This window comes from Borostomias antarcticus (genome assembly GCF_949987555.1).
Source record: "Borostomias antarcticus genome assembly, chromosome: 29".
NCBI classification, from domain to species: Eukaryota; Metazoa; Chordata; class Actinopteri; order Stomiiformes; family Stomiidae; genus Borostomias; species Borostomias antarcticus.
The window spans coordinates 4,295,198-4,322,631 of NC_140262.1; the positions used below are offsets into that span (position 1 = coordinate 4,295,198).

Genomic DNA, 27,434 nt, shown 5'->3' on the forward strand with positions numbered 1-27,434 from the left:
ATGCTAATCATATGTATGAATATAGTCAGTACTTGCATCCAGTGGTCATGCTAATAATAACATTATATTACCACTGAATAATAGCACAAATCCAACAATATAACATTATAAAAGGTAACTCAAGTGCGAACTAGATATCAACATTTAAAATCAAGAAGAGATAGTGTTTAAACATTGTGTTTCAGCATAAATAATACCCAACAATCATAAAACATAAATAATATTAATCAATGATAACAGTTTCCAGCAGAAGTCGTTCCCAATCTCAGTCAGTCGAGACTACGCTAAGTGAATGAGCCTCTCATTTCCAGCCTTCATAAAAGGGAATCTCTCACATGTACACAAATGTACACAAACAATAAGCAATACGCTTAAATATATTGACTAAAAATGTGTACAAATATATTAGAAAACCAATTTTGGGGAGAAAGGTCTTATGACCAAACAGGTTATGCTACAGTACACAACCTGGGAAATGCCGGAGTTTATCGTTCATGAATAGTCCAGCTGGATTGCAAGAGCTGTGGTTCCCATGAGCCTGTCACGGGAGCTTGAATGAGACACCAGCACCATCCCCACCCACCACCCACCATCCCCACCCACCATCCCCACCCAGAGAGCCTCACAGAGCAGCTCATCCATGCGGTCAAAATGTCTGCCGTGTATCGTGTCTCTGCCTGGGTCTCAGTCCATCACGAGCGTCTGTGGAACTCACCACAGGTCCATGTCCGGGATCTTTGCAAAGCCTGGATTCTCTCTGAGTTTCCAGTAGGTGCTATTGGTCAGCCACACCTCCCTACCAGCGGAATCTATGGCTTTCCTGTGGACAGTAAACAAATGATTAACAAATAGTACAGTAAAAGCTAGTCTATTCTACAAACATCGCATTTGATCATAATCCACGCTTTTGCACATGAACATAAAGACAAATATTTCTTGGTAAGCCTTTGGGGTGTTTGATGCATATACAGTATAATACTGTTTTCTGTTGCTTGTAAATGTACTGGATAAGCAGAGACCAGAAGGGGAGGAGCTAACCTGAAAAAGCGCGGGGTATGTTCAACCCCTCTCTTGGCCTGCTCCTTCCTCCTCTCCCTCTGCATTTCTTCCACTTCATCCTTCTTTCTGTCTGACTCATCCACATGGCCTTCCTCCAACATCCTATGACCAAGGCAGGAAAAAAAAAACACGAACGTATATCAAATCACATTACATGTATATCAAATCACATTACATGTATATCAAATCACATTACATGTATATCAAATCACATTACATATCAAATCACATTACACGGTTAAAACGCATACAATGGATCTCCACGAATGGCGGTTGTCCTGAAATGCCTCCTCCGCTGCCCATGGGGGCGCCACTCACCTCTGGTCGGGGCGCAGGCGAGAGTCAGTGGGGGGCAGGAGGGGCCTGAGCTCGGGGGTGAGCTCGTTCAGCTCCAAGGCAAAGGAGGAGAAGCCGTAGTAGAGGAGGTAGTCCATGGGTTGGGGATCTGGAGGGATGAGCAGGGCCACACATGAGACCAGACCCGGGTCCAAATACTATTTGAAATCCTTTAAACTACTTTAGCGTTCGCTTGAGTCTGCCTGGGAGTGTCAGGTGGATGGGGGAGGGGGAAGGGGGGTGCATTTTTGTGTGAACAGCCCACTGGTTCTATTGTGCCAGACAAAAGCAATCAAGCACAGATACAGTGAATGCATTTGTACTCACTTGGCTTCCAGATGCACTGGGGAGTGGGCAAGGTGTCACAGAAGATGCCCTCGTGCCACAGACCACCGAAGCGGTGGATGACACTGCCACTCTCATCCAGGACCACGCCCTGCACCTCGTTCTTGTTGGTCACGGACCCCCAGTAACGGGACTGCAAAATATCAACCATCAACCACACCTTTTTAGTCACACTTCAAAGCTCAAAGCTTTGAAAGAAACTGCAATAAGAACAACTAAAACCAACAGCGATTAAATAATATAGACATCATTATAGATTTGTGGAACCAGTCTGTTTTGATGGGTCAGTTTCTATGGCTGGTTTACAGTCGGCCATCTTGCCCCTGTTAGCAGTACTGGCGTACAGTCCGCCATCTTGTCCCCGTTAGCAGCGCTGGCTGCTGCTCACCTTGACGAAGGTGATCTTGCACGTGCACACAGAGCTGTTGAGGTTGCGGATGGTAACCTCTCCATAGTGCTCCAGGTAGCGCTGCTGACTCAGGACGTTATGGATGCAGGTGACCACTTTGTTCCATTCATAATGTTCACTAAACCTGAGGGAATTAATCGTATAAGTATTCGCATTCATTTCAGAAACGAGACGTTGAAGATATTGCGTCGGGGGTGGGGGGAGGGGAAAGGGGGGAGGGCACTTCAGACGAGGAGCTGCCGCTTACTTCGGGAGAGTTACGTTCACCATTCCTGTCGGCACGATCTCAAGTGACTTCCCCCAGAACTTGTTCTTCCACCGCTGGTCTGTTGACGTGACGGAGATTAAAAACAGAACAAGTCGCTACTTCTCCGCCTCATCGCTAGAACGCTAGAACGCTAGAACCGAGATGCTTCAAATAAAGGCCTAAACAGTACCGCCTGTTCGACGACGCGAGAGCATCCTCACCTTGCCAGAAGCTGAAGCTGTCTGATTCGGCGTGGCAGGCGGAGATGGGGGGGTGGTGGCAGACCTGGTGATCGGAGAGGGACAGTCAGCGACCGGGGGGGGGGGGGGGGGGGGGGCAGACCCATTCTGACCGGGTCACTGTGGGGGTGCTGACAGAGAAGGACGTCCTACCTGCTCACTGATGTAGCGGAAGCCCCTGTCCTCTCTGTGACACTCGTAGGTCTCCCCCAGGACCGGGTTGAAGGGCTTGTAGCGATTGCGGTAGTAAGCCGTGGCGTAGCCGGATATGGCGAAGGCGGCGATGTAGACCTGCGCACATCCAGAGAGAAACAGGGTCACTCGTCTTCGAAACGCAGCGCGACCGCAAACTGCACGTGGGTTCCGAGAAAGACTAAAGCTCAACATTAACCGGAATTGTATCACAAGCGTCACTAAACTTGCCCATCAGCATCTTTTCAAAAGCCACACCCTTAAGTGGACAGATGCATAATAATTATTTTTTATTATCTGTCCACATAAGGGTGTGGCTTTCTCTATTTAACCCAGACAGTTCAGTGGTGTGTATACTTTCTGTGCCCTGAAGAAGACCAGTGCAGGCGAAACATGTTGGTTTTTAAGATTTTAAGCCCAATATGATTGAATAAAGTCTTTTTTCTCCTACCTTCCTCGCCTTCTGGTTTTGAGTGCCTGGAGACCTGCTGCTTTTGCATTGAAGTTTCCCTCCCAAACCCCAAGAGCACCTGAAAGACTCATATTACCCTGTTCTCACCCGAGCGCCAAGTTGAATCTGCTCTACGCCTGAAAACCCATCTACTATTTTCCTGACCCCCCTCAAAAAAGCATCCCGAAGAGCACATGGACGCAGTGGCCTCACCATCCTCTGGTAAGGGTCCAGGGTGCTGTTAGCCGTGTCCAGCAGGTCGGAGAACTCCAGCTCCTCACACAGCCTCTGCAGCAGGTTGATGGGCTCGTTGAGGGCGGCGGGCATGGAGATCCGGGACAGGTCCTTGCCTATGTTGTTGTACAGGATGGCCATCAGGCCCACGTGGCTGTTGTCCGGGCAGTGGGCGGCCAGGACGGTCCGGCGGCCAGTCCCCTCGGGGACGACACAGTCGGGGGCCTTGGAGATGCTGGCGCGGTACTCCCGGGTGGCCCTGGCTGTTGGCGGAGAAGGTGTGAGGGTGTTGTCACCGGCGTGCGTTGCAAACCTGTGTGTGTGTGTGTGTGTGTGTGTGTGTGTGTGCGCTCACTGTGTCCCTCCTCAGGTTCAGAGTTGCTGGTGGTCCCGTCGCTCAGGCCGGACTCGTCGGACACCTCCGAGGAGTTCCCACACACGATGTGGTCACTGGCATCAAAATACTCTGAGTCCACCACAGAGGGAGGACGAGTAGACAAGCGCCTTCCCTGGAGAGAGAGAGAGAGAGAGAGAGAGAGAGGGAGAGAGAGAGAGAGAGAGAGAGAGAGAGAGAGTAGGCATGAGGGGAAAACCCAGACACGCTGTGCACTCAGATCCAGGCCAGCGAGGCTCAGTCCCCCCCGGTGTCCCCTCACCTCGGCCCGTGTGGTGGTCTGGTGGGCGTCAGGGCTTCCCCAGGCGTCCTGCAGCCTGTGCTGCTCCTGGATCAGGGCCTCGTGCACTGACTTGAGGGAGACGTGGACTGAGGAGACAAAAGATGGAGTGAGGGGCGTGGGCGTGAGCTCGTACGGCCGCGTGCGTGTGTGCGTTCGGCGTGTCTACGCGCGTGTGCCGCGGACTCTGACCTCGTTGAGACACGGTGCAGATGTCCTGATGGATCTTCCTGCCCTCGGCGGAGGTGACAGTGGGCGGGGCCAGCTGGGAGTACACGTAGTCCGGGATTGAGGGGACCGAGGCGCCCAGTTGGGAGGAGCTAGTCAGGTGGCTGGACGACAGCTACGGGGTGGACAGAGGACAGACGGTTGGCCGCTAGGATTACATGCTTTCTTTGGTCTTTCGTCTGTTATAAATGTCCAACGTTCTGTGGTTCAGATGCTTTCATTGGCGATTTTAATTGACAATGGTGAGCGAGCAGTGTTATGCGCTACAGATGTCTAAAACCATTCTTGTACCAAAGCTTGTTAAAGAACAACAATGAATATATATGTGAATATGAATGCGAGAGGTAAACCTTGGTTGTCAACCTCATGCTGACATTTCTGTCACATCGAAGACTCTTCATCATTTCACTACACCTAAAAAAAAATTATCTTAAAAAGGATCTGGGAAATGGTTCTGGAATCTGATCTAGATTTCTTTGCCCTGCTCCCAAACGCTGGAGTCTTCCCCGATAGTCTTACATTTCCTTGTCTCTTTAACAACAACACGGAAGAGCTTAAGGGGGTCAGGTTGTTCCGTGTTCTGCCTGGTGTTGACTCACCGATTTAGTAATCCCACGAAAAGGCTTTGGATTAAAGAGAAGCCTAGAAGTTACCGGAGGATTGGGCCTCAAAGCAATACGTTCTGCTGATAACAGGTGAGTCAGTGCTACACAGGTGAAGATGACGGCCATCTAATTCAATGGGAAATGGTTTCTTATGATCTGAACAGGCATGCTATAAAACCATAAATATCCATCATAGAATCAAAACTAAAAAGCCAGCTTTTGGCAGTATGGCTCACATTTCTGAAATTGCAACTAAAACCTAAAGCCTACCTCTGATTTGAAAATAGGTTCCAGAGCATTCTTACCATTCCGAGGGACTCCACCCTGGACAGCGTGCGCGAATGACCCCAAATCTTGCCACACCTGGGCTTCTTGGGCTTCTCAAGCGACAGGTTCTGAGTGGAATTTAGAGGGGGAGAAAAAAAGGACTCCTCAAAATCGCGCGGCAGTTAATCACAAGCCGACTGTCTCGATACGTGATTGGATGGATGTGTCTGAACAGACTTTGTGTGGAGAGGCACCCCTCTGACCTGTATGCTGATGATGCGTTGCAGGTCCCCGTTGGTGAACGCCGGCGCCCCCTCCAGGGCCTGCAGCCTCTGGACCAGCCGGTTCAGCTCGGACAGGTCCAACTGACAGCGGTTCAGCTCTGAGGCACGCAGAACCAGAGGGATTCTTATAACCGTGGGTCGCAGAAACCAGTCATGATAAACCTGGCTCACACTCGCTACACCGGTTTTTGTCAAACGTGTTTCCATGAAAGTTAGTCAAGAAGATTTGCCGTTTGGCTACACGGTGTACCGTACACGGTGCCGTACCTTGAGCACAGCTGTCTGGGTCGTGGGTTTGCTGCAGCCAGGCAGACACCTTGCCATTCACCCCCGGGCTGGCAGCCGGTAGCACCTCCAGCCCGGCGGCCATTTCCCCCGCATACGAGTGTGGGTACACAGACTGGCACCGAGTCACAGAGGGACCATGTTAATACATGTGGAGCTTTTTTGATATGTACAGTATATTGTAAGGATGGATTGTTCATTACAATAAATATCAAAAGCTCAATACGTATAGTTGTTTTCAAAACAATCTATGGGTCTGAGGTAACCGTGGTTGAAACTTACCAGGTCTCCATTCCTCTGGTCCCCTACTCCCGTGCCCTGGAACAGGACCTGTAGGAAGCCATTTTGAGCATGGGCAGCCTCGTTCTTCTTGAACATGCGGTGCGCGTTCAGTTTGGTCACCCAGATGTAGAAGAGCTCGTGGCTCTTTGCCTGGATGAAAGAAAAAGTCAAGTAGGAGATGATGTTGAGAAAATAAACTTGAGAAAGTATTGGGACAATTTTTTTCAGATCAACACTGGACACTGCTTAACCTTTCAACATGGAATGAGGGTGTACCTTGATGTGATACAGAATGTGCCCACCGTCCAACTCAATCCGATTTGACTTCTTGTTAATGGACATGACTGCAAGGCTGACATTCAATGAGCCACGCAGTCTTCCCCTGGAAGTCTATGGAAAACGTTTTTGATCATTAACATAATGATTTAATTAACGACAGCGCATGACAGTTTAAGGACAGTGGACTTACTTCTTGGTGGGTTCTGCCGTATCGAAGGATTCCCGCTTCCAACACAAAGTACCTCTGACACAGACATAGAAAGCGTAGATTTAGCGTCATGTTGAGATTTAATTTACGCTAAACTTTAACCACAACATGATGGCCCAACAGAAGAGCGGGGGGGACGTTGCCTGACCTTGTGCCAGCCTTTGAGGGGCCACTTTCTCCTCTTGAGGAGGTAGCCTTCACAGATGCCAGGGGACATCATGTCCTTGGGGTTCTCCCTAGCTGCTGTCATATCCACCTGAGGCTCATCTATAACCTCCCAGTCTTTGCTGTTCTGAGGGACAAAAAAAAGCACCGCGATGAAGAAGCACTTTCAAAGCCATTTAGAGACATGGAGGCGGAGTTTGTGATGAAGAGATGCCGACCAGAACGAGCATAAAATTGTTTCCGGAATACGGTAAGATACCTGCATATTGTTGTTGCGGGGGGGGGGGGGGGGTTGTGAATTGAAGCTCTTCAAAAGGTAATCTATCTGGTTAGTTCTGCAGAAAATATGAGTGTTCTGCTGAAAATCTGTTATTTTATGGCATGAATTGTATATATGTCACTGTACCTTCCAGGTTGAGAATGGGTGACTGGGTCTCACCTGATTGGCCAGCCGCGAGTGACGGGAGGAGGCGGTGCTACTGCTTCGGGAGTGGCTGGGCTTGTTCCATGTGGGAGGAGACTTCTCCATGCCACTCATCCCTGATTGGCTGTGGCTGAGCGTGGGCCCGTAAGGATCCATTTTGAGCTGATGACCTCTGGAGATCCTCTCGCTCTTGTGATTGGTGGATCTCTGGGTAAGACTATGATCTCCTACGCGCTTACTCTCCTGTCAGGATGGCGTGGATCTGGAAGAGCAGGAAAAGAGACAGAGGGGAGAGAAATAATATCATATTCCCCGTCTCATATCATGGAAAATTCACGAATAAGGTAGTAGTACTTCCCAAGGAGCATAGTGATCATCAGGCAACTGTCCTCAATAATAAAATAATAAGAAAATAATATCATACTACTGCTCCTCAACCACCTTTGACAGGGTAACTTGGCCCCCAATCAAAGTGAAAGTATTCAACAGAGCAGAGGCCGGGAGAGGGATCATCCAAATCCTGTTACCTAACAGAGGAGAGCCCTGAGCCCTGAGAACAGGCCCGTCTGAGCCGGCCATCATTACTAGACCCTGGAGCTCTCCCAGCTAGATCAGCCTGGTCTAGATGCTCAATGCAACCAAGGGAATTCATCCAGCTACTGTATAGGGCCTACTTATACACTTATAATGTGATACCAAATTCCATATAAAACTGGAAGAGATGCCCGATCCATACATAATGTTGAAACATTGTGTACTGAAGAATATTATGCACAATGAGTTATGAGACCAGTATGGTTTCTCTTCAGACCGAACATGTGGAATTATCACACTGGTAATTTACATTGAAAACCACATAATATCTATTCTAAGTCTAATCTATAAGGCGTCATGCCACTGCATATTAAAATGTATTGGCACAGTCATATTAATGCAATTTATGTCCTATAGCCCTATATACCCATAAGGACCTGGTTCTGTCATTCAATATTAGCCCACACATTCACAGCACGGTAGATCATCAAAATCAACATGATGACCAACATGATCATCAAAAATCAACATGATGATCCACCTGGTAACAAGGAACAGGACAGGATAATGTCCGTCACTTACTTACGTACGACAGGCTGGGACTGGAACGAGAGGATTACCAACTTAATTGGCTTTCCTAGGCCTGTTTTTGGCAATCTGTCACTTACACGTGCAGCAACAAGATCACAAAGCAGAGAACACAGAAGCTCTGACAACAAATAAAGTGCTGCAAGCCTAAAGTTGAGGCGCAGGACAAAGGTTACATCGCAGGGTTCATATTATATGTATCAAATGCATCCAAATTCAAAACAATTCACCCAGGCAATTCCCCAAACGTAAAATCCCAGTGAGGCAGTGAATCAGTGCATATAATACAACTCGCCCTGTCAAAAAATTATGAAAGTACTACTTGATATAGTAGTACTGTGGGACTTCACTGCCTTCTGTGTACTTCTATGATTATATCTACTGTGTTTACACACGAGTGTGTAACTCCAATGGAAATATCTTCCAGTGAATATGACGTGGGCTCCTCGGGGACAGGGTCGTTGAGCTGCTGTAGGTGTTACATAAGATACAGTGGGATCTGGGGACAGAAGAGGTCATGCCAGTGTGCAGAGGAAACTGGATAAAGGGATTTGCAGGTAGCCAAGCTTGCTTACTCAACGCTGAAAAGTAGAGAACGCTATGATGTCTGTATGTGATCAGGCTTGGGGTCAATTCAGTTTCAATTCAGTCAATTCAGAATTTAAATTTAATTAACAATTTCATTATTGAAGTTTTACTTCAAGAGTTTTTTTACTTTTTTAAAACTTACTTCTTGGATTGACTGAATTGACTCCAATCTGTATGTGAATAATCTCCATGTTATGATTTGTGACAATCAATTCACTGAATACCCAAATGTGAAGATATGCTCAGTGGATAACTCCGTTCTTCATATAGACCTTAGCTGTGGCTGCCAGCAGAAGGTTGCACAAGCTAACATGGCATCTCCTCACACCTGAGAACTGTATGATGATCAAGAGCATTACTGAACAGCCATCAATAAAGTATAAACAAGTGGTTGAGCTTCTCTCGCACTTTAATTTCGCTGTAAGGGAGTTTGTCTACCGGCGTGTTATCTGCTGTTATCTTCATAGGCCTACTAAGCATTGGCAAGGCTGGCAGTCACTGCTGAGATAGACAGTGCATACATGAGGCTTGAGAACGAGTTGGAGGCTAACCAATACCATACGCCAGTAGATAAAAAATAGGGACACACAGATGTATTGATCTGAATGGTGATCTGTGCATCAGTTCTGCTCTCAACCTTGAAAATACCAGAGATCCTTTATTCCAGATGTCAACCTTAACAGTCAGAGAAAATGCGGCATGAAAATTATGGAAATGCTCAAATCTATTATTGAATCTGACAGATCAATCCAACAGATTGTACTGACATTCTTATTTTCTGGCAGATTTTTTTTATTTTTTTTTAATTTTCCAAAGTGTATGAGGAGCAGCAATGTAAGACAATAATGTCTGTGAGCCTGTGGCCATTAAAAAGTCCAGGTGAGGTGGCAATAAAAGTAGGCCTATAAGCTATTAAATATGCCACATCCAGGCCAATATCACCAGGCCAATATTAGAAAAGAATATTAATGTGTTTTGGTTTGTTTCATATTGATATGTTTGGTGGCCTACATTTCACTTAATAGTTTTATACAAACTTTTTGCTTGAAAAAAAAATAATTGTAGCCTACCTCCCATCCGTCGTCTAAACCATGCTCACCTTAAATTCATGTCCGATTTCCGATTTCTGTCATCCTCTATGATAATCCTTCTCTGTTAAATATATCCGACAAACTTCGTATTTTGCCATTTATCAAATTTAACAAATGCGAGAATAAACAAGACGTGTCTTTCAATTGGTAATCTCGTCTTCACGGTCTCGTCTTTCAATGAGCGGCGTGCGCACGCACCAAATCCTTGGACACCTGTGCGGCATGCCCACAGCGCAACGTGGCCAGAGCATTATCCGCATTAGTCAGAATTACAGGCTCATAGGTGCCTCTAGGGCCAATGTCTGTAGGTGCGTATAGCCGTCATAAATACATACTTCCTAATTGTTAAGTAACTAAATCCAACATCGAAAGGCAGCCTAATTGATTATCCACATACAATATCACTGTAACCCAATAGCCTAATCGTTTTTGATCATGAAAACACTGCTAAGGAAAGACTGGAGAGCCCCTTGAGTATCTCATATGGAATAAGAGGTCAAAGATCTCCAGGTGATTTGTGTAATATTGTAATTGTAATATGTAACTGATGAAGTGGTTTCTCTCCCGAACCTAGAACAGCAGTAGTAATAGACTAACTGACGCAGATTAACATGGTGTAACCTAATCCCAAGATTAGTGTATTTGAGACCACTTGGGTTTATTTTGGCTAGCCTGGTTTTCATGACAATTCAACATACTGCTGATAGGCTAAGTATGCACAGAAAATGTAATAGGAGGAATAGTACAAATCTATTCCATCAAACCCTTTCCAAACTGTTCATCTCCTTTTTTTAACCACTTCCTGTTACCACTTGTCCTCCATTTGGTCTAATGTGTCCCAGAATCCCACAGTGGATCAGAAGTGTGAGAAATTAGACATTTTTGACAATGACAATATACACTTTTAATATCCTTAAATAAAACAAAACAGGGATGATAATCAAAATTATGAACAAATAGGACACAAAAGAGGAAGAGGTTTTCGACCGAGTTCAAGTAGCACTGTCCAAAAATGACCTCCAGCAACAATCTGGAGTACACAAAGGTCAAGAGTCAGGTGGGTAGGAGTCCAGTCTGCAGACATCCTGATTTCATCCCTAGCAGCTCCGAGACCCCCCCCTGAACCCACTACGCCGTCTCCTCTGCCTGGGGGGTGCTTTTCCCGGGACCCCCCCCCCTGAACCCACTACGCCGTCTCCTCTGCCTGGGGGGTGCTTTCCCCGCGACCCCCCCCCTGCGAACTCTGTTGTTGGACGTACTGGTGGAGCAGCGCTGAGAGGCGGGCGGGGTGACGCTGCAGCATGGAGGCCGTCTGAGAGGTCAGCATGGTCAGACCGCTCACCAACTCCCCCTGGATAACAGTGACCGAGGGCAGCTTAGAGTAGCTGACCACACCCTGGTGACTCAGCAGCGTGTTCTCTATGCAGGCCCCTGAGATGAGGGGAGGAGGGACACAGCAGGGTGTTAAGCTTGGAAGGTTGGAAACTTGGGATGTTAAGTTCAAAAGTTTGGGTGTGGATATATAAAAGCTATACAGTAAGCCCCGGTAGAGGCCTATATTTCTATCTTATGCATCATCTGATCATATCTGATCATATACTTTTCATGTACTTGAACCCTTGTGATTGTTGATTAATTGCCACTTTTGAATTTAATTCATGTGATATGTATTCGGGATATGTTATTTATATCTATTGTGAATTATTGTTGTTGTTGGCTGTAGGCTACAACGTTACATCCAGCCACATCCACTCACTGATCCCTAATGAAGCTCACCTGAGCAAATTTCAGGGTGTGGCCAGCTTTTATCTCACTGACAAGAGTTTGTTTTTTAAACCTGATGAAGGTCTAAGCACCGAAATATTGTTTTTTTCTGTCTTCCAATAAAGAGTTTGCCAGTAAGGTAAGTGTTGCTGGATTTTCTCCACACCCAGATTGTCTATACGATACTACGCACCTGACAAAGTTTTTTTTAAAGGTGTGAAACAGCCCTTTCACAGACTTTTAAGTTCAAAAGTTTGAACTTGATCTTGAATCAGCCTACAGTACAAGAAACAATCTCAACTTGAGTTGGGGGAATAGTGCAATGTTTTGATAAAGAACGTAAGTCCAACATTATACATACCCAGCATTACCATCTGGGGACTGCTCCTCAGACTCACAAGCATTTCCTTCACCTTCGTCTCTTTACTGACGAATAAAACCGTCGAGCCAATGAACAGAGGCATCAACTGCCTGTAAGGACTGCCTGTCAGGAAAGACCGCATCACCTGAGGTGGATCAACAAGTCCAGTCAGTTCCCAGTCTTATAGAATACAATGGAAACACAATAGACTTGTCAAACTCATCTCTTCAAGAAGTACTACAACAATCCTCCCTCCTAAGCACTTATTGTATTTTTCATTGTATTTTAGATTGCTATTCTTGCACTTTGCCTTCAGTACTAGATTATGCTCTTAGTCACTTGTTTTAGAAAGAAGATGCACTTGTGAGTTCTGGCAATTAGTAGTACATTGGCTTTTCCTACGTTAAATGTAATTATTGTTAGTCGCTTTGGATAAAAGTGTCTGCTTAATAACTAATGTATATCCTGGGAATATCATTACCTGGTTGGGGATGAATTTGATGGTAATGCCATGTTTGTGGAGCCTGTGTTTGAGATGCAGCATGTCTTCTGCATTTGTGGCGTTGTTCTGGATTACAGCAATCATCTTACATTCCTGGAAAATAGTGTTCAGTTCCTTCTTCAGGAGCAGCACCATTCCAGTATCCTAAAGAAAGATAGTTTTAAAGTCATAACAATTCCTGAATGATGCAGTGTCTCTTGCAAAATGGAGAATGTGTCTCAAGGACAATATCTGACTCGAGGAGAGTTAAGAAGAAAAAAAAAAGATGTGATTTAATTCATAACTCAACATCTTTTATCACTTATTCCCAGTTTCTTTACCTCCAGAGCTGGTTTGGCGTGATGTGGCAAAGACCCTGTGGGGGGTCCTGGTTTGGGGGGAATGTACTGAGTTACAGCCATCAACTTCTGTTTGAGGATGTGCATGGGCCTCCTGTGTCGAGTGACAGCCTTGGAGCCATGGCGGACACTCTGCGCCAGGGGCAGCCATCCTAGAGGAGACAGAACCACGGGGACACTCAGGTTAGGTTAGCTAGCTGCTACAGGACACTGTGTTACACTGTGGATGCATGTGTTGCAAAGAGAACGAATCTTGCTGCTATGGGTCTAATCCTTCCATTCAATGCTACCATGTATATAGTATATATACCCCAAAAAAACAAATGTCACAGCAAGCTAGTTTGCTGTTTTTGTATCTTAATTTGTTATCTTTAAAAAAAGTCATAAAGTACTAAGCCTTCCTACAGCTCCAGATTGAGATCTAACGCATTATTCTACTCTCAATAGTGCTCCAGCGCTGTAGGCTACTGCAGAGCTAAGCTTAACCATGTCACATGACTTATTCTATCCAGAAAATGCCTTCCTGAACTAACTAAAAACACACACTTAGAGCCAAGGTGCGCGCATGTGTTCCCGTGTGTTTTGTGTGTTTTATCAACAACCTAAACAAGACAAATATTGATTTAACAAACATAAATGTTACCCTGTTTCTGCAGTAGCTTGCCACACAAGGTCGCTGCCATCTTTGACGGGAAGCGCTGTGATGGCAAACGTATGACGTAGCACGTTTAGTCTTGAAAATCATATAATAATTTTAGTATTTTGCGATTTAATGTACATTTGTGCAATTTGAAACAATATTTCAAGCATTTAAAAAGTATTAAGAATTACAAATGGAATTTTATTTTTCTAAGACGTTAGGTAATTTGCGTGGTTACGTCACTTTCCTACGCCATTCCTGGTCAGCATGAGGCGCATACTCAGTGGTGTATTGAACCATATGAAGAGCAATTGCGAAATTCAGTTTCATTTCAGTCGTGCCACATTTCAGCAGTCCTTTTGCACTAAATCGACAAGCAATACCACAGCTATGGATCTCAGTGACATGCGGAAGAAATACAAAGGAGACGGGGAGGTGAGATAATAGTTTGAGATCTCTGCTTATTTAGTCAATTAGCAAATACTTTTATAAGCTTATGCTTATATTGACTGTGATGCCAAATAAGAATGCTAACCCAAGAAATGACCTTGCACATGATTAGCCCAGATTTTGGTATTAGAGGAAACTCTTCTTGCATTCGACCTAAAGTTACCAAACAGTAGCCTACAATTATACAATCATTGGTATAGACAGCTCTCTACCTCCATTCTGTAGACAGCTGCAAAAAGTGAGGAGGAATTACTCTTGAATAAGGTTATAGGTTATCCTCCCATTGTCTGCTTTAATCTTCATCGTAATGTGCAATCTGATGCTCTTAATCTTGATAATTGTGCCCAACAGTGCTTTGAGGAGAACCAGCTAGCATCTCTGGACCCTATCAAGCAGTTCGGTGATTGGTTCGATGCAGCTACTAAATGCCCTGAAGTTGGAGAGGCCAATGCAATGTGTATTGCCACAGCCACCAAGTAAGTACCTCAGCCTTTACCCCCGACGAACACATTACATTACATTACATTACAACACAATGCTTATGTAGGTTTTCACTGTTATTGTTTTCATATTCTGTCTGTTTAAGGGATGGCCGGCCGTCTGCTCGGATGGTCCTGTTGAAGGGCTATAGCAATGAAGGCTTCCGATTCTTCACCAACTACGAGAGCAGGAAGGGTGGAGAACTGGTCAGTCCATCTCAGTCTGTCACCGATACCAGATCTTATATATAGACTGCTGGCCAGGGTAATAAACTAAACGCTTCCAGGGATGTGATTGGCTATCCCATTGTGCACGTCATATTAAATGGCAGGCATCATCAACAATGGTCGAGAATACAGACACATGACATGAGAAAAGGTAATTCTTGCAGGGACAATGGGACAAAGGATGGTTATTCTGGAGCAGACAACGTCTAGGTGTGTTGACATCCTGGAGGTCATCCTGTCATAAATTAGATTAGCACAGCTATGTGAAAGGTTGAGGGAGGTGGTGAGGTGGTGAAACTACAATTTCTATGACACACAACCGCTCAAAAACCCATGGGCTATCATTCATTATGCACGATGTGACAGTGGTGTGCACAATCACGATTATGGGTAACACTTTATTTGAAGGGGTGCGCATAAAACTGTCATGACACTGTCATAACCATGACATGACACATAAAGGAATCTTATGATATGGAAATATGCTAGTGCGTGCACCAAAAAAGTCTTGATCACACCATGCATTCGCACGAATGCGACCATGTTAAATTTGAACTCTCACACTTGAACTCTCACACTCAAAGATAATGGTCGCATATGCAGCTATTTTGGTCGGAAAAAAGTGTAATGTCAGTCTTATGCCCACCCCATGGTGTCATGACAGTGTCATGTCTTCAAATAAAGTGTTAGTGGATTGGGATTATGTTAACAGTAGACTAATCTATTTAACCCATTCCTATGTTATAGGAGAGCAACCCTTATGCTTGCCTTGTCTTCTACTGGGAGCCTCTAAACAGACAGGTACTGTATGCTCTTTTTAACAGTATTATTTTCTATAGCCGGGGTTCAGAGGCTCAGCCTCTCAATTTAAGGCCCACTTTCGGTTGTTGAAAAAATTCTGAGGACCACATTCCCAAATACATGACAAAAAAAACTGGTGGCCCATCACTTTTTGCATCCGAGGGCAAGGGGAAGTTTGCATCCGAGGAAACGTTCGCTAGCAAGCTACGTTAGCTGAACACATTTGGATGTGATTAGCATGGTGATATTCAAACATAACTAGTCGTTGAAATTATGCATTTTAACTTGAATTTTTTATTTACATATGTGAATTCTTGAGTACATTTAGATGTGAAAATAACTAGACTATCTACTTGTAGATTACCAAACTTTTATTTTATTTTATTCTAACCATTTGGTAGTAGGCTAGCACTGCCTCTGCGGCCCACTAGATGGCGATTGCGGACCACTGGTTGGTAATGGCTGCTCTACGGTGCTACACCTGCTTATGTGCACCTATTCATGTGGTAAAATGCAAATGGTGGAAGTTGGACATTTCTTCTCAACTTGGCGCAATAATCTCTGTGTCCAGATCCGTATAGAAGGTCATGTGGAGAGAATCCCCTTCCACAGCTCCTGTGAATACTTCCACTCCCGCCCCAAGAGCAGCCAGATCGGGGCCGTTGTGAGCAGACAGAGCACGGCAGTACCTGATAGAAACGTAAGAACCAGCTCTCCCATACTGTGTGTGTGTGTGTGTGTGTGTGTGTGTGTGTGTGTGTGTGTGTGTGTGTGTGTGTGTGTGTGTGTGTGTGTGTGTGTATCATAAAGATCAACCTAGGTTGTCCTACCTTACTGTACTTTCACCATGTCTGAAAACGATGTACATTTAAAGAATGAAGAGTTTCTGTGTTTTATGTTGTCTGGTCAGATCTGCTCTGATCACCCCATTGTACTCTGACTGATGTGGGGACTCAATCTTGCAGTACTTGAGACAGAAAAATGCTGAGTTGGAGGAAAAATTCAAGGAGACAGACGTCCCTATGCCTGACTATTGGTTAGTATTCATAGTTGTTTGTCATTGTGGTCTAACTGAATGTAAATTGTTTATTTGCTGGGTATTTGTTGTTTAAGTAACCTTTCCGGCACATTCCTTTTTTTTTTCAATTATTATTTCAATTATTTTTATTAATTCCTTCATAGACATCCAACAGACACTTCAATGTCACAGTGTCACAAATGGGTATTCCCAAGAGGAAAACAAAATCAATAAATTAAGTAGGTAAGAGATAGACATGACCCAATTCAACCTTTCCGGCACTTTCTAACAGGGGCGGCTACATCGTCAAGCCTTACTACATGGAGTTCTGGCAGGGTCAGACCAACAGGCTGCACGACCGCATCGTCTTCACCCGAGCCAGAAACGGAGAGACAGTCCTGGACGAGTTCCAGCACCCGGCGGAGGAAGGCTGGGTGTACCAACGACTGTCTCCCTGAGAAGCACTGCTACTGGGCATCAGAGGAACATCGACTGAGGAGCAGGCTGGAGATTGGGAACGACACTATTTTCACTGAACTGTCATCATCATCACCTAGCTGTAGCAGCTTGTTGATTGTTGATTGTTTTGATGCTGATTAAATAAGTGTTGTAGGATTGGATTTTAGATGGTTCTAAATTTGGATTTTGATCTTAACAAGCCATATGTTGCCGTTACACATGTTCTTGTCAAACTAAATCAACGACAGAGCTCTTGGCAGGTCAGGGGTCACGTGTGGTGTCTCTGGAAACTACCACATGGGATAACGACCTGTGTTATGCAGCTTAACGTGTTCACTTGTGGTTTTATGAATGAGAAAATGCAGAATGGTATACCTTAATTGCACTGACCTACAGTGCAAAATCCGTCTAGTAGTCGATCTTAGGTAATGATTGACAGGCAGCACAATGGCTATCCAATCAGGAAGCATTTCCCCTGACCTCCACAAGCTCTCTCTTTACTGTACTTTACTGTACTTGATGAAAAGCACAATATCGTCCCTTGTTTAACATTTGTACGTGTAGAGAAGGAATGCATTTCTAGTCGCCTACGGCCCACTTCTACTGAAATTCCTCTCCACTTTCAATGTAATACGGACAGCCAGTAAGACCCTAATACCTGTCGAAGTCACCATGGATGATGATTGTGTCAGTCTTAAATCCACGCAACTGCGTTTTAATACAGGAAATATGGATTAAAAGTGCTTATGTCAGTTGTGACAAAGTTTATCCTGTGTATAATGCAGTATTAGTAATGTCTGGAATTGAGCGCGGTCATTATATGATTTGGTGGTGAAGAACTTTAATTCATAGCTGTGATAAAGTGTTGTAACTGGAGGCTGCAGTACCCTTTCTGTCCAGCAGATGTCAATGCTACACTTGAAAAGTACAAATGAAATGAATGAAATAAATGAAATGAAACTTCACACTACTGTCTCATGTTGTCCATCTTATTTTATTTATTGTAAATACCTAGTTTCTTTGTGTATGTAGCATATTATAATGCATATTGTTGCTCTGGTGCAGTTAACAGGACAACTTTTGCATGTTATTTTTCTGTCAGCTTCTCTCAGAAGTGACTCACTCTCCACTTACCACAGTCTTGCCAACAGTCACACAACAGATAAAGTAACAAACTGCATGATAAAAGCTTAACACAGGCTACTGCTTACACATTGCTATGTCACCAATGACTCACATCTTAGACAAATGGGCAAGAAGTAATGTTAATATGTAATTTAAATTTATTTTAAACAACTCCTTAAACCGTTATTTAATTCAAGTTTATTTATGATCTTATACTATTATATAAACAATAAAACTTGCTTTGCATTTGAGTGGATTGTCCACTGACATTTATAGCAAATCTTCAATTAAAGCCCACTCTTCATGTCACATCCACAAAGGTGAACTAAAGAATTTATAGTTGGCCCTACTTATTTATACTCACAACATGTTTGTATTATGGTTGTCTACCAATAACGTTTGTTTGTAAAGGTGTGAGTGAGATATCCAGTTCTCACAGTATATAGTATTGAGTATGGGTCTGGTACATCTAGGGGAAAGTTTTGCACTTTTATGTTTGTGTATTTAGTGCCAATATGGCTGTGTGTACACACAGGAGTTGATATCTCACATTGATGAAGTGTGTGTGTGTGTGTGTGTGTGTGTGTGTGTGTGTGTGTGTGTGTGTGTGTGTGTGTGTGTGTGTGTGTGTATACAGGTATGTGTATGTTTATTTCTCTGCCCTATGGTTCTCATCACTGAGGCTATCCTCAGGGAACAGGCTGGGGTTCTCCGCCAACGTGGAACGGATCTTCTTCTTCTCCTTGAAGCGACCAGAGTGGGAGACCTTCATGTGGCGGTCCTTGGTCACAGACTTATCCACTATCTTCTCCAGCCTTGCATTGAACTGGCTGTCCAGAGGGTCTGAGCGAGGAGGCGTGCCGCCGGGGTGCTCCTTGTTCCCGGCATTGTTTCCGTATTCTGCTGGGATCTCATACAGGACCTTGGCCTCGGCCTTCTTCTTGCGCGAGAAGGTCAGCTTCCACCAGCTGGTGTCAGCCATGGCACGCGCGCAGGGACTGAGGGACAGGCCTGAGGAGAGGAAACGAGGAAGAAAGGACATTATGTTAGCCACTGCATAACAGCAGGCAGCCTTGGGCATCGAGGCAGTGTGTCCAAAGCATCTCTGAAGTCTTGTATGTGTTTGTTTGATAATGCAGTACATTGTAGGTCACACAATGCAGCTCAAAGTTCCTACAGTATACAAGTCACAAAAGGGTAATGGTGCCAAATTAGCAAGCATTGTGCTGAGCGTTCGTGCTGCAACGGTTGATGGTTCTTTTATCTCGATCAGATCTAGGTGATTAGGAGGGGTAATCGAGGAGGACACCTGATACGTGGCTCTCGGAGTGATAAATTAATCATCATCTGAAGGGTGTCCCGTGTCTCCCATGTGATCTGATATCAACTCAGAAAAGCCTCTCTACTGATGAGAAAGCAAGCCGTTTCCTTTCTCCACTCATGAAGATGTGTAATTTGGATAATCGAGGCACGAGAGCACCAGAAAGACAATTGCGTGCTTTTGGGATTATCTAATTACTGGGATTATCTGTACATAGCCTAGAGCTGGCCCTGCAACTGCTCCGTTTATATCATCATAGTTAAAAAATAAAAATAAAAAATAAAGGTGAATTTTTAGATGAGTGCATGGGTTCTGTGAATGCTCCATCTTTATACCAAAATGGGTTTTTTTAATCAAACATCTTTTATCTGATCTGGCATATATCCCCAAAGTGCAACTAAATGACCTATGACCCCTGGTTGGCACCTGCAGTCAGGGATTATATAGGCCTACAGCCAACTGCAACTACTGGTGCTTTTGCTAGAACAATTATCAATAGTAGAGCGCCACTGCAAATATACATGTATGTGACCTTGGCAGAATCACATAACTAAGCTTTATCTGAAGGAACATGATATCGGGTGGAGATTTAGTATTGCAAAAGTTTACATGGCATGACAAACCAAATGACAAGAGAGGCTTTTTATTACTTTAATTTTGGCACTGTCTTACTAAAGAAGTATATCTTGTAACTGTGTCCTTTAAGTACATTGTCATCGAGCTGACCCTCATTACATAATGACCAGAGTGCTTTGCTCTTTGAGGCACGGCAGCTTCTTAATTGCACTTATTTCTGAGCTGGTCGTGTGCACCCGGGAAGCAGATACTGTCGCTCTCCAATGTAGCTTTTATGGTGTTGTGTTCTCTAAGGCTCATGTCAGATCAAAGGCTTCCCCATGTTCACCGACACCTCCTTGCATATGTGAAAAGGGAAGAGGACAAAATGGGTCTTCTCTGAAATGAGACTCTTTCTGTGCTATGTGACAGAGTAATGCTGGACTTTAATAAAGAGTTTAAATAAGCTTTTATAGTAAAGTGACTGCCATGGATCATTTTATGCCATTTGTTACCTTTAGATAACTTATTGTCTCTTTAATTTGAGATAGTGATGAACAGTCATTTTATAGAAGTCTTGTTTGACACTGATTTTACCTTCAGTGCAATGGAAACCACTCACTAAGCCTCTCCATAGGTCCGCTTAATAAGTGACTCTGTGTCTTGTGTTATGTGGGTGAGCAAGTAGCCCTGAAAAGCCTCGAAGATCACAGCGAGGGAACGCTGTGCTCAAGCTGAACACAGAGAAATCACTAACTAAGTTCAAAGCCTCAATGATACAATGTTTGAGCTTGAGAAAGCTGGTCCAAGGTAGACCTGGTCCAAGGGCACCGGCTCTGCGCTTTACTGGTCATAGAACTGGAAAGTTGCAACGGTCTTGGGTTTCAGCTTGTGCGCCAGTGACCAGCTGACCCTGACAGTAAAGTTGGATGGGTTTTTCTGAACACTTCCATTTTCTATCTTAAAATATAGTTTGGCCGGAGTTAAATGTAACAACAGGTATTAATCAATAGAATCTGGATATGATCATGTTTATCATCTCAGACCAAGCCTTCACCAAGCAGTTCTAGTTCCAAACATGAACCCTTTGTTGCTCACCGCTGACTGGCCATTTACAGTAAGCTCAAAATGCAACAATAAGGCTGTTATCATCTATAACGTGATGGGACTCAGAACAACTCGATTAACTTGGGAACAGACATATTGAGCGTTTATGCCTTGTTTCATTATCTTTCCACAGCTCTGCCCAGGTAAAGCATTTAAGTGAATACAGCAGCACCAACATCAGTTGAAACAGGATGTGCAGCTTAAGGCAAATACAACACTCAAAAGAGTTGATCTGAGTTTTATTCTATTTCACTCCATAGAGTATTGTTAATGTATAAAATATAATATTACAAGTGAAAGAACATAGTGATGGCTTAGGGGACACATGCAATACTCACCTTTTTGATGAAGAGCTGATCAGTCTTGGAGAGCAGATTTCAAATGATTTGAAAATGTCTAGCCATCTCTGAGTTCAGGTGCAGTTAGAAAACATCTTTCATGGATTTTCTCTCGCTTTGTCTTAACTTTCTGTCATAAGTCCTTCATTATGTTGAGTCCTTCCATGTGTTTAACCACAGGTGCAGCATCACTTTCTCTCTCCCTCTCTCTCTCTCTTCCTCTCTCTCTCTCTCTGTCCCTTGGTGTCTCTCCCTCTCTCTTGTTCACTCTGGGACCAACCCTCATCACTCATGGACCAACCCTCATCACTCATGGACCAACCCTCATCAAACACCCCCCCCCCCCCCACACACACACACACCTCCCAACTCCATGCATAAGTAAGTAAATGTTACATCCATGTGATTCCGAGAGAGACTGGAGACTGACGAGTCCACTGTCCAGGTTCTGAGATGTGTTTAGCTTTCTGAATGGTACATTAATAGCCTACTCTATACTCATTTAGTTCTCCCCCAAAGCAGGATCTGTTTGGAAACAGGTGAAATGTGGGAACAAACCCCCTCTCTGTTAAGGACCATTGTTATTTTCACATGGCTATTACATAAATGGAAATAATAAATGTAGCATTTTTCCACATGAATTTTCCTAAGGATTGTATCATGTGTCTGTGGTTTGCAATAAGAAAAGTACATTAGTATTCTTTTTCAATGTTTTCTGTATCTTGGGACTAACAGTCATGTTAGTACTATCTTTGATGTCCTATAGGAAAGTGAATGTGCGAGATCTGATGCGTCTCTCAAAATGTCATCTGAATGAGGAGAGTGCTCAGATTATTGTTTTGCATACTGAGGGCACCACACAATCGGGAAATTGATTTCCATACTTCTTTGCATATTTAAAAAACAAAAACAAATAGGCCTACACTGAAAAGGTGACTCTGCCTTAAGACTAAGGGACTTCGTTTTAACTGTCACCATGGATTTTGCAGCTTGGTGACACATGGGTCTGCTTGGTGGTTTTGATGCCAATAAAAGAATTTGGAGAAGTCTACTAGTGTGCATTTACTGGAAAACAGATCAGAAACTTGGACTCTACTAATAAGCATATTATAGTTGTTCAGAGCCGAGCACACATTAACATGGTAGCTTAGACCTACCCGACGCGGGAACCTGAATTAGGCAAGTAATCTCTTAACTTTCTGACAATTAAACACATCTTTTCCAGAGATATGTCGCCCTCTCTTGGTGGACTGTAAAATGTGCTCCCAAACAGGAACTGCAAAACCTAACCCACCAATTAGAAATGGCTTCAGTATAGTAGACTCTTATTGGTTCAAATCACTTTCCTTTAAGGGGAAGGATAACATCATGTTTCTCTATTGGTTGTTGTTCCTGTAACGTGTCGATTGGAGTGTAAATAGTGTGGACAAGAAGTGAATAAACCCGTAATGTACCAATAACATTCAGAAAGTCAGCAGTTGTTGAACCGTTGAATAGGCAATGGAGGTATGAAATGATGTTGATTGCTGATCCTCTGACTTAATTTTTACGATTTATTTAGATGTCTTTCGTTTCGTTGTGACAACTGCTAAACTGAGTAACTGTTTAACTGTTACAGTAGATAAGCACCAATCTATCTAACGATGGCTAATCATCTTGAAATGATCCGTGCATCCAGCTCCCTGTTTTTGTGTTGTTGTTGTTGTTGTTGTTTAGCTATGTAGCAGCTAACCTGAATGCTGAATCAGCTACGCTCCGTATATTCAGTCTAGCATATTTATGTGATGTGTCCATGAAAGTTTAACGTTGTGCAATGTCTTTCAACAGAATGTTAAAAACCTCCCCATTGATGTACAGACCAGTAAGCTTTTGGGTAAGATACTGCAATAACTTGTGCATCAAGCAATGAGTTTGTGGCATGTATGGCATATTAATGTTAGTTTACCCCATCATTGTTCAATCCTGCTCTTTCTGCAGACTGGCTAGTGGACAGACGGCACTGCAGTCTGAAATGGCAGAGTGCTGTCATGACCATCCGGGAGAAGATCAATGCTTCCATCCAGGACATGCCAGAGAACGAGGAGATCACGCAGCTTCTCTCTGGCTCATGTACGTCCCTCACTCTCTAGACTACCCTTATGGCAGGGCTGAGGGACTTGTCATACATTAATGACAGGTTGACAACTGTGCAATTGCTACACTTTTGTTGTTGTGCAATTACTACACTATTGCAGCACCTCTGATGCAATGCTCTGTCGCGTCTACCACGCTGAAGCACCGTTATAATACAGTCGCTGTTTACATTTTGTGTCTCACTGTAATTGCAGACATCCACTACTTCCACTGTCTGAGGATAGTGGAAATACTAAGGGGGACTGAGGCCTCCTCCAAGAACATCTTTGGTAGATATTCATCTCAGAGGATGAAGGTGAGTTGATGCAAAGTGTCACTCGTCTTTCGAGACCAAAGCTGGTGTCCTGCATTCAACAGGTCTCTGTTCTGCTCTAATGTTGCAGGATTGGCAGGAAATTGTGGCCCTCTATGAGGCAGACAATGCCTACTTGGGTAAGTATGAGTTAGAACTGGTATTCAATTCATTCCTCAATTCCTGGGTATTTCTGCAAGCTTTAATCCCAGCCCAGCATTCAAAACTTGATTAGTCAAAAGAATCAGTCAGTTTATTGAATTGGCGTGTTAGTACTGGGTCAGAACAAAAGCCTTCATGCATGTTGCACGCCCAAGACCAGTAGTGAAAAGCACTCAAATAGACTGCAAAAACACTCAAATAGAGTCAGAGGCCTCTAGACATGGTGGACGGACGCCAGCCTGAGTTGACTCTGGTCCTTGTTGTGGTGTCACCCAGCGGAGGTGGCCAGCCTGTTGGGTCGCAGTGTGAGCTACGAGGGCCCGGCTCTGAGGAAGCAGGTGGCCAAGGCCCAGCAGCTGCAGCAGGAGCTGAGTCGTCGCGAGACGGAGTGCCAGAGCGGCGCCGCGGACCTGAGGGACCGCTACTACAACGCCTGCAAACAGTACGGCATCACGGTGAGGACACGCCGAACAAAACGGAGGCTAGTCGCTTCACAGTCCAAAAAACAAATGTTGTGCCTGCAACTTCTAATTCACGATTTCCTGTGCTTAGTTGTGCTGCCTGCAACTAATAGTAGTATTTGGCTTTGCTCCATCTATATCTCTTTCTCTCCCAGGGGGAAAACGTGGCTCGGGAGCTACAGGCGTTGGTGAAAGATTTACCGACGGTTCTCGGGGAAGTTGGGAGGGACGCAGCCAAGCTGGAGGAGCTGATCCAACTTTACACAGCCTTCACAAACTTTGTCTGCGAGTGGTGAGTATCATGTCGCCTCACCGCTCTGCGAAATGCTTTTCAGTTGGCCATGGCATGGTTTATTAACTGTCTGCAGGAGATGACTTCATTGATGTCTTTATTGAAGATTTCTAAAGGATCACTTGGCGAGCGTCTGTGTTCCCTCTACACAGGTCGGAAGCTGTCCTCCCCATGCTGACTTATGCCCAGCGGAAAGGTAACACAACCTTCTATGAGTGGAGGACGGGGAAGACCCCTACGATTATCGAGAGGCCCGTCATGGAGGAAGCACCCCCGGATACAGTCACAGAGGAGACAGTGGGTTGACCTTTCACCCTCATGTCACATTCGGCCGCATTGACCAGGCTAGGACGAATTAAAGACAGTGACAGTGTTTTAACTTTAGTATGTTTGTTTTGAACTCGTCATTTCAGATTGACTGGGGGGATCTGGGATGTGGAGCGGGCGCAGAGGCGCAGGATGTGAATTTTGGCATCACCGCGGAGGACGGAGTGGACTGGGGCATCAGCCTGGAACCTGGCTCTGAGGTAGGAAGCGTCTGAAAAAATCCCACATTTGTCGTCTTAGGTGTTTTGATTTCAGGTCGGGTTGTGAGACACGCTTTTCAATATCTCTATTCTCTCTTAACTCATGCCGTTTCTGTTTCTACAGGACGCAGGTGGAGATGGCATTGATTGGGGCGAAAGTGAATCTGCCCCGATAGAGATTGAAATTGTCGACATGGGTACCGACTGTGAGTGTATTGATGAGCTCTTCTCGCATCCACAAGTTTGTCATTATCATCAGGTCGTCCACAGACGGGCGCCCATCTTTGTCTCGTTATCCCGGTCCTCCATACACCTGCCGATCTCATCGGCGGTCCCCACTCCCGCATGCCTCTTGATTACGTCCACAAATGTTTTAGTAGGACGTCCTCGCGACTTGTGTCCTTGTCCGACTTGTACGCCATGGAGATGGCTCCCATAACGCCAGCTTGCTGGCCGGATGCTTACGGTGTCTGTAGCAGTGCCCAGCCAGGCTGAGAGAAAAAAAGAGAATTGAAACCTGAATGTGGCTGTAACTGTGGTCTGATGCAGGTCCTGAGGGTGTGGCCAGGGGAGAGGATGCCCTGACTATCCTGGAGAACTCGCAGACGCGCGGCGAGTTCATCGATGAGCTGATGGAGGTAATAAACTGACCAGACTACGGTGTTGTGTGAGAACTCTGGACGGTGTGTGAGATGTCATTAACCAGTTCAGCTGTTTAGCCCAGTATCACATGTCTCAATTATATACTGTATATAATAATGCAAAATGAACAAAATTGTGTACAATGTATAGTGAGTTGACAAGAAAGCATGTGTGTTTTTGCAGCTGGAGGTCTTCCTAAGCCAGCGTCTTAGTGAGATGGGAGAGGAGGGGGATGTGGTATCTATGAGCCAGTTCCAGATGGCCCCTTCTGTCATCCAGAGGCAGACCCGGCAGCATGTCAGGGAGATGCTGGAAATGGTGCGCCACCTGCTGGACCGGCTGACTACCTTGCGCATGCAGCACCTCTTCATGATCCAGGCCTCGCCACGGTTTGTAGTCACAGTAGTCAGAAGACAGCTGTCATTAGCAGTATTGTCACTGTCCTCTCACCTGCCCAGTAACAGTCACCACTTCTATTTCGCTGATTCCTTGTGAATGATCCATTTACACGTGTGTATCAGGTATGTGGAGCGAGTCTCGGAGGTCTTGAGACAGAAGCTCAAGCAGGCTGATATCCTTGTGCTGAAAAAGGCCACACTAGCTGAGAGGAGGCAAGAGGCCCTGCAGGAGCAGGCCAAACTGGAGCCACGTATTGACCTGCTATCAGCCCGCACCCGAGAACTCCAGAAACTGGTAGGGGGTCTTCTGATCATCAACGTGTTCAGTGAGGACTATGGTGATTGGAAGAGGATTGAAGTTGTAGTTTGAAAATATTCAGTTATTTTGAAATCTGTCTAAGGTTGTAACAAGTAGATAAAGAGATTGTCACATACTGTATTTATGGTTGTGTTTTGCAGATCGAAGCAGATATTTCAAAGCGCTACAACAACAGACCTGTCAACCTCATGGGAGTCAACGTGTAGCCATGTGGATCATTATAGTTCACTCAAATTATCACCATCATCATCTGTTCAGAGGGGAAAGTATTTAATGGCTGTGTTTTTTTTAATTTATGGTTTGTATAGCTTACCAAATACACCAAGAAATACTTCACAGTGGAACTCTTCAGTACATAATCAAATTATCTGATTGATTATGACATTAATACTGACAAATTATCTTGGCAAAGACAGCATCATCAGTCTAATAACTATCGATGTGATCGTGGTGTAATATCAAATCTAGAAACACAAGAAACATTTTGTTGTATTTTTGCAATCATTAAAAAGATCCCAATAATCCATATTTTGATTTCACGTTAATATCAATCATAAAACCTCATGGACAACTTTTGAACACTATAAGAAGCCAAGGAGTTACACATTTCAAGTTAGACATTTCATGAGACTGTACTATAAAAAACACGGACATTTATCATATTCTCTATTTGTTATAATAATAATAACGAATACATTATTACTACTT

The 27,434-nt window shown here is 44.5% G+C and overlaps 5 protein-coding genes across 6 annotated transcripts; 2 read left to right on the top strand and 3 right to left on the bottom strand.

Moving 5' to 3' along the window:
* Window positions 1–711: 711 nt before the first annotated feature.
* osbpl7 (oxysterol binding protein-like 7) lies at window positions 712–7,369 on the bottom strand (the record flags this gene model as incomplete). Its single annotated transcript, XM_084459871.1, has 21 exons — window positions 712–820; window positions 1,039–1,161; window positions 1,378–1,504; window positions 1,723–1,873; window positions 2,129–2,273; window positions 2,397–2,475; window positions 2,618–2,681; window positions 2,789–2,926; window positions 3,492–3,775; window positions 3,868–4,021; window positions 4,169–4,275; window positions 4,379–4,529; window positions 5,014–5,037; window positions 5,325–5,414; window positions 5,550–5,668; window positions 5,838–5,970; window positions 6,138–6,287; window positions 6,414–6,527; window positions 6,607–6,660; window positions 6,773–6,916; window positions 7,241–7,369. 21 exons carry the CDS (start codon window positions 7,367–7,369, stop codon window positions 712–714), a joined length of 2,589 nt encoding a protein of 862 aa, XP_084315997.1.
* A 3,584-nt stretch (window positions 7,370–10,953) lies between these two features.
* mrpl10 (mitochondrial ribosomal protein L10) lies at window positions 10,954–13,664 on the bottom strand. The gene is made up of 5 exons (XM_084459706.1): window positions 13,623–13,664; window positions 12,962–13,131; window positions 12,621–12,785; window positions 12,140–12,284; window positions 10,954–11,445 (listed from the first exon to the last, which is right to left on the bottom strand). The coding sequence occupies exons 1-5, from the start codon at window positions 13,660–13,662 to the stop codon at window positions 11,201–11,203; spliced, it is 765 nt and encodes a 254-aa protein (XP_084315832.1). The 5' UTR covers window positions 13,663–13,664; the 3' UTR covers window positions 10,954–11,200.
* Window positions 13,665–13,970: 306 nt separating this feature from the next.
* pnpo (pyridoxamine 5'-phosphate oxidase) lies at window positions 13,971–17,932 on the top strand. The gene is made up of 7 exons (XM_084459796.1): window positions 13,971–14,054; window positions 14,421–14,545; window positions 14,656–14,755; window positions 15,524–15,577; window positions 16,149–16,277; window positions 16,543–16,613; window positions 16,888–17,932. Exons 1-7 carry the CDS (start codon window positions 14,010–14,012, stop codon window positions 17,051–17,053), a joined length of 690 nt encoding a protein of 229 aa, XP_084315922.1. The 5' UTR covers window positions 13,971–14,009; the 3' UTR covers window positions 17,054–17,932.
* Window positions 17,933–18,828: 896 nt separating this feature from the next.
* prr15lb (proline rich 15 like b) lies at window positions 18,829–19,161 on the bottom strand (the record flags this gene model as incomplete). Its single annotated transcript, XM_084459997.1, has 1 exon — window positions 18,829–19,161. One exon carries the CDS (start codon window positions 19,159–19,161, stop codon window positions 18,829–18,831), a length of 333 nt encoding a protein of 110 aa, XP_084316123.1.
* A 3,728-nt stretch (window positions 19,162–22,889) lies between these two features.
* On the top strand, window positions 22,890–27,237 carry cdk5rap3 (CDK5 regulatory subunit associated protein 3). 2 transcript variants are annotated; one of them, XM_084459978.1, is made up of 14 exons: window positions 22,890–23,006; window positions 23,328–23,373; window positions 23,478–23,609; window positions 23,828–23,928; window positions 24,017–24,065; window positions 24,364–24,542; window positions 24,704–24,840; window positions 24,993–25,137; window positions 25,254–25,367; window positions 25,492–25,573; window positions 25,917–26,005; window positions 26,193–26,398; window positions 26,531–26,745; window positions 26,867–27,237. In XM_084459978.1, exons 1-14 carry the CDS (start codon window positions 23,001–23,003, stop codon window positions 26,998–27,000), a joined length of 1,635 nt encoding a protein of 544 aa, XP_084316104.1. In that variant the 5' UTR covers window positions 22,890–23,000; the 3' UTR covers window positions 27,001–27,237. The 2 variants fall into 2 exon arrangements, with proteins under 2 accessions (XP_084316104.1, XP_084316105.1); XM_084459979.1 differs by having other exon boundaries at window positions 26,531–26,702.
* The last annotated feature ends 197 nt before the right edge of the window (window positions 27,238–27,434 follow it).